Raw genomic sequence first — 6,149 nt, forward strand, 5'->3', positions numbered from 1 at the left:
CTGCTGATGCTGCAAATAAAAGGAAAATCAAAGCAGATTTTCATGCTTACTGGGTAGAGTATAAAAGATCAGATTTTGACAATCAGAAAGGACAAATCACTCTGAATTGTAAAAAAATCTCTTACCCAAAATGCATCATGGACATCAAAACAATCACTCAGCTCGTTGTGCTTCCTACAGCCATAGCCACCAAAATATATGAGCCTAAAAGAATAACAGCAAAAAATAAGCTCTTTTAAAAGTAACATTCAAAGCTGTAATAATTGCTTTCAAATTTTGGTTCATCTACTGCACTACTAATAATACAAACACCTTAAATATTTCATTTTGCATCCAAACACACAGGAAATGTTCCTGAGAGGAAGACAATAGTTACACAAGCCTGGCAGAAATCTAGAGACAAGGAAGGAGGCCCAAGGTACCTCCAAGTCCCTATTCCCTGTTCCTCCATTTATCACAGTCACATCTGCAATTTTCAGTGTTTGTATGCTACTGAAATCCTTGGAAATACACTACATATATTTTATTGCAGGCAATAATTTATGCTTACACACAAAAAAATTCCAAGTAATTTTATACTTATTTTTAAGGTATTAAAATTAGAGCCATACATAACAGATGCTTTTTTTTTTTTTTTCTGAAGTCTCAAAGCATTCCAGAAACAACTTCTAAATTTCCCAACCCTCTACTACAGGGGCTTTATACTGACCATTAATTCAGCTCACATGTGACAAAACTCTGTTAGAAAGTTGTCAGGAGAGCTACATAAAACCCCACAGCAAGTCAAGCTAAGAATTAGTTTCATGAATCCCAGACCTGTGTTTCCTTCACTTCATAACATTTCCTCTCTGCAATTAACACGTAATTAATATTCTCAAGTTGTTACCTGTCCTTATACACCCAGCAGGAAAGCTTGTCACGTGGTGTAGGAGGTTGACCTTTAAAGTTTGTGATTTTTTTCCACCTGTAGGTTCCATTTTTTGTTCGCAAATTAACATAATACAGCTTAAAAGAAATAAAAAAATTACAGTATTTTCAGTATAAATGATGAAGAATCCAGCATAAATTGCCAACAGAAAGAACAACCCACCACCCTCAGAACATACCCCTTTCTTTGAAAAACAAACCCCAAACCCATGACATTGACAGAACACAGCAACACACAGGAAGAGCCCAACACACCCCAGAACAGTTACAGGGTGAGAATGAGCACTTTTCTTGCCTCCACTCAGCCAGACCAAAACATTAAAATCCTGCTCCTTCCATTGCCACCTGAATCCTTGCAAAAACCTTCTGCAAAACAAACAGCTCCCCAGTTCAATTCTACTGGCAGAACCAGCAGCATTTCTGCCCACCCCAACAAGGCTTGTCAACTGAGCAGTGAACTGAGATGTGCTGATGGGCTGCACTTCAGTTAATTTCTATTCAAGGCTGAATTCTGACTCCATTTACACCAAGTGCTAAACCAGCTCATTTCCTCTGTTTTGCTACTCCAGTCTTCAGTTCTAAGCAAAACTGGCAGCTATATCTTAACTTCAATTATTGCCTGATTATATTTCTTATATAATCAAAATCAAAGAGCAAAAATAAGAGATATTCTGATCAATTTCAATTATGGCTACTAATATTCTTTTTTTTTTAAATACGCATTTGGGAAAGCACTGGCAGTTTTCAGACATAAATACAGGAAGTTTCACACAGCAAGTCTTATTCTGGAACTGTTGTGACTCAGTGAAAAATCCCAGGAAAATATAAAGAGTTGAACATTAAAACAAAAACTGAAGTTTTTTGTCAGTTTAAAGTAATACCTTTTCTACAAAGATAAAGCTTTTCCTTACACTTCTCCTTACTCCAAATGCAAAGTACAGCAGACAAAACAGTGAGGTCAGCATTATTATTCACTCAAGCACAATAGGTTATGAAAGAAAAGAACACAATACCCGATTACTGTATCCTTTATCATCAAATCCACCAAAAATGTACAGCTTCCCATTCATGCTTGCCCCACAGCTTCCTGACATGGAGGTAGGCAATTCCCCTTCCATTAAGTGCATTGTCCTGCAATTTAGCACATACATTAAGATTTTGAAGGATGCTTTCAAACCTCTTAAAATTAACAAACGCAAAACAGATGTATTAATAATTTTTATACTTAAACCTAAAAACACAGCTGAAATGTTTTGGCCATAACTGGCAGTAGAAGCTACGGCTGATAAACAAAGTCAGGCTCCTGTGGTGTCAGAGTCCTTTCATGTGAATGTTGTGCACCTGTTTATGAAGCATCTCAATTTTTATGAAGGTAAAACCCATATTCAATAAGCATTAATAGAGCTGAAAGATTATTCCAAACCTGGAAATACTATTAACTCCAAAACCTCCTGAAATGAGAACATGGCATTGCTATTTACTTAGAAAACTAAGGCAGAAGTAGAAATAAAGGTCAAAAGTATTTACTAGTTCTGGTACCCAGTATCCCAATCCTAAAACTGCATTTAGCACAATGAGAAATCCTCAATAATGCCAATTTTAACAATGAATTCTCTCTTCTTCAGCAGCAGTTCCTTGCCTTTTTCTTGCTAGTATCACTTACAAACCAGTAACATCCTGTGGTGCACATTTTAACATCCCACAATCACCTGACCAAACTCATTTTCTGCCCAACTCTCCCAGGTGAGCATAGAATCAATCACAGAATGGTTTGGGTTGGAAGCCACCTAGAAGATCGCCTAGTTCAACCCCCCCTGCCATGGGCAGGGGCACCTTCCCCTAGACCAGGTTGCTCAGAGCCCCATGCAACCTGGTCTTGAGCACCTCCAGAGAGGGAACATACACAACCCCCCTGGGCAACCTGTTCCAGTGTCTCACCACTCTAACAGTAAAGAAGTTCTTCCTAACATCTAAGCTAAATCTACCCTCTTCCAGTTTAAAAGCATTAGCCCTTGACCTCTCACTACACACCCTGGTAAAATCAGCACCAGGCCCAACCTGTGCTTAGAATTGTTTCCTCACATTTGAAAACAGCTCTTCTGGGATCTCAGATTTCTGCAGAAGACAGGTACAACTGTCTGTGCTGAAAACTGAATGAGATCAAGAACAAATCCAGGGTAAAAATAAACAGATCCAAAAAAAGAAAAGTTCTGCTTAACCCAGATCACTCTCCTGATCTAATTCCCTGTGTGACCATAAAGAGCTGCACCAGTACAAACGACACAGGGACACAAGGGATGACAACCAAGAGAGAGGATGAGCCTCCTTTAGCCAAGCCTTTCACCAAAAGAAACAGATGGAGACCACAGTGAGGTGGGTGAGGGCACAATCAAAAAAAATATCCTAAGAAAGAAACAGAAAAAAGACTGGCTAGAACTTTCCAGCAAACTGTATGCAAGCAGGTGTTTTCAAGTGACTTGACCACACAGATGTGGAACTATACACACACTGTCAGACACCTTCCTGATCTTGCCCTCCTCCCCCTTTCCTCCCAAACTGTGGGGCTCAATATGAGTGTGCAGTGAATCTCCCAAACAGGTGTATGCAAGAAGTGTATGAACAGGTGCTAGACGAGGTAGACAGCTGGCAGGAAACACATATAAGCCTCAACAGATACCACTTTAGGAGCCTGAATGGAATTACTGTAACAGAAATCACTGGAGAACTTTTCAAAGAGGCACTGTTACCTCTCCCCAAGTAGGATATGTAAACACAGTGAATATAAAATGTAAAGATTCAATTGCTGGTGATGTGCAAGGTCTGCTTAGTTATGAGTTATTTACGCAAATACATTCAGAACACAAGTCATAACAAAAACAATAATTGTAAACAGATCAAGAACCCAAATATCTAGTGTTTCAATACTCTTTTAAACATAAAAGTTAATATATGGAGAACCAAGCCAAAACAAATGCCTCAATAAAACACATCAGAGCTCACAACAGAGCCCTAAGCCAACCATTTCAAACACACTCCTGAAAAAAAAAACACCACAATTACACTTAAGGAATTGATGTGTTTCCTAGAGTTAATTTGCAAGTACTTATATTTGTTCTTCAGTCTTTACATCAAATATCTGCTATTTGAACTGCAGGGAACATGACCAAGAACTCCCATAACTGAAGTCTTTTCACTGCAGCTAATTGTAATCTATGCAAATATGAACTTTATACATTTAACTACATATAAATGATGCAACTTACCATAACCCACTGTCTATTTCATAGATCCAGAGCTCATCATTAGGCAGGTAAACTTCATTTTCTTCAATTGACTAAAACAAAAAAAAATTGCAAATGTTAAATAAATTCTGTATTATACATCATACGTTACTTCACAACATGGAATAATTTTAAAGAGATAATCTACCAGAGAGTAAGTCATACCCCAGCACTATTGTTCTGGTCATTAAAATTTTAAGCAGGCAGCTCAATAATGCTGGCATTTTACATTTTATACTAAAAGCTAAAAAAAAGATGCTTTTCATTTTTTGATGTTATTATAAATATTTTCCTGGATATTTTCTGATGTCATTGAGCTTTGTGGGTTGTTAATAATATCTCTAATCACTCATTTTAAGGTGTGAAGATTATAAAAAGAACATGGTGTTTCAGAGGTAGGGAGAGAAGTGTTTCAATATTCAAAAAGGAATATTAGTGTCATACAATAGCCATTTTATAAAGGTAAGAAAATAGCACAGGAGAATAATTCATTAGGAAACATATGCAACTGCTACTAACAAGCAGCACGACAGCACCACGACATAGAATCACAGCATGGTTCAGGTTGGAAGGGACCTTAAAGCTCATCAGGTCCAACCCCACTGCCATGAGCAGGGACACCTCCCACCGACCAGGCTGCACAAGGCTCATCCAACCTGGCCTTCGACACCTCCAGGGATGGGGCATCAGCAACCTCCCTGGGCAACCTGTTCCAGTGCCTTCCTACCCTCATGGTGAAGAATTTCTCCCTGATGTTTGACCTAAATGTCCCCTCTTTCAGTTCAAAACCATTATGCCCTCTCTGGTGATAAGCCCATCCCCAGCCTTCCCAAAGCCCTCCAGGTACTAGAAGGTGCCCCAACTCCCTCAGCCTGTCTTCACACCAGAGAGGCTCCAGCCCTTTGATCATCTTCGTGGCCCTTCTCTGGACCCTCTCCAACATCTCCATGTCTCTCCTGTGCTGAGAGCTCCAGAGCTGGACACAACACTCCAGGTGGGGTCCCACCAGAGCAGAGTAGAGGGGCAGAATTACCTCCCTGGCCCTGCTGGCCACACTTCTTTTGATGCAGCCCAGGACACAATTGGCTCTCTAGGCTCCAGCGCTCACTGGCAGCTCATATCACACTTCTCATCTCCTCCACCCCAAAGTCCTTCTCCTCAGGACTTCTCTCCAGCCATTCTCCCCTCAGCCTGTATTTGTGCCTGGGGTTGTGCCAACCCAGGTGCAGGATCTTGCACTTGGCCTTGTTGGGACTTCATGAGGTTGGCACTGGCCCACCCCTCCAGCCTGCCAAGGTCCCTCTGGATGGCATCCCTTCCCTCTAGAGTGTCAACCACACCACACAGCTTGGTATCATCAGCAAACTTGCTGAGGATACACTCAATCCCACTGTCCATGTCTCCAACAAAGATGTTAAACAGCACTGGTCCCAATACTGACCCCTGAGAAACACCACTCATCACTTGCCTCTACTTGGACACTGAACCATTGACCACAACTCTCTGGATGTGGCCATCCAGCCAATTACCAATCCACCAAGTGGTCCATCTGTCAAATCCATGTCTTATCAGTTTGGAGACCAGGATGCTGTGCAGGACAGTGTCAAATGCCTTGCACAAATCCAGGTAGATTACATCAGTTGCTCTGCCATTATCGACCATCTCCATAGCCTTGTCATAGAAGACCACCCAATTGGTCAGGCATGACTTGCCCTTAGTGAAGCCATGGTGGCTGTCACAAAACACCTTCTTATTTTCCATGTGCCTTGGTAGATTTTCCTGGAGGATCTGTTCCATGATCTTGCTGGGCACAGAGGTGACAGTGACTTGCCTGTAGTTCTCTGGGTCTTCCTTTTTCCCCTTTTTAAAAACAGGGGCTATGTCCTCTTTTTTCCAGTCAGCACAAAACTCCCCAGACTGCCATGACTTCTTAAATATCAT

At 40.9% G+C, this 6,149-nt stretch overlaps 1 protein-coding gene across 1 annotated transcript in view; it reads right to left on the reverse strand.

The window, feature by feature from the left end:
- KLHDC1 (kelch domain containing 1) overlaps positions 1 to 6,149 on the reverse strand; it is a 24,353-nt gene extending 18,204 nt beyond the window's left edge. The window contains exons 1-5 of the mRNA XM_010004389.1: positions 5,844 to 6,149; positions 4,191 to 4,261; positions 1,941 to 2,058; positions 887 to 1,005; positions 126 to 204 (exon numbers count right to left, since the gene is read on the reverse strand). Of these exons, the coding sequence (XP_010002691.1) occupies positions 126 to 204; positions 887 to 1,005; positions 1,941 to 2,058; positions 4,191 to 4,261; positions 5,844 to 6,149 (693 nt within the window). The remainder of the gene's footprint in view (positions 1 to 125; positions 205 to 886; positions 1,006 to 1,940; positions 2,059 to 4,190; positions 4,262 to 5,843) is intronic.

This window comes from Chaetura pelagica, unplaced genomic scaffold (assembly GCF_000747805.2).
Source record: "Chaetura pelagica isolate M959 unplaced genomic scaffold, ChaPel_1.0 scaffold141, whole genome shotgun sequence".
NCBI classification, from domain to species: Eukaryota; Metazoa; Chordata; class Aves; order Apodiformes; family Apodidae; genus Chaetura; species Chaetura pelagica.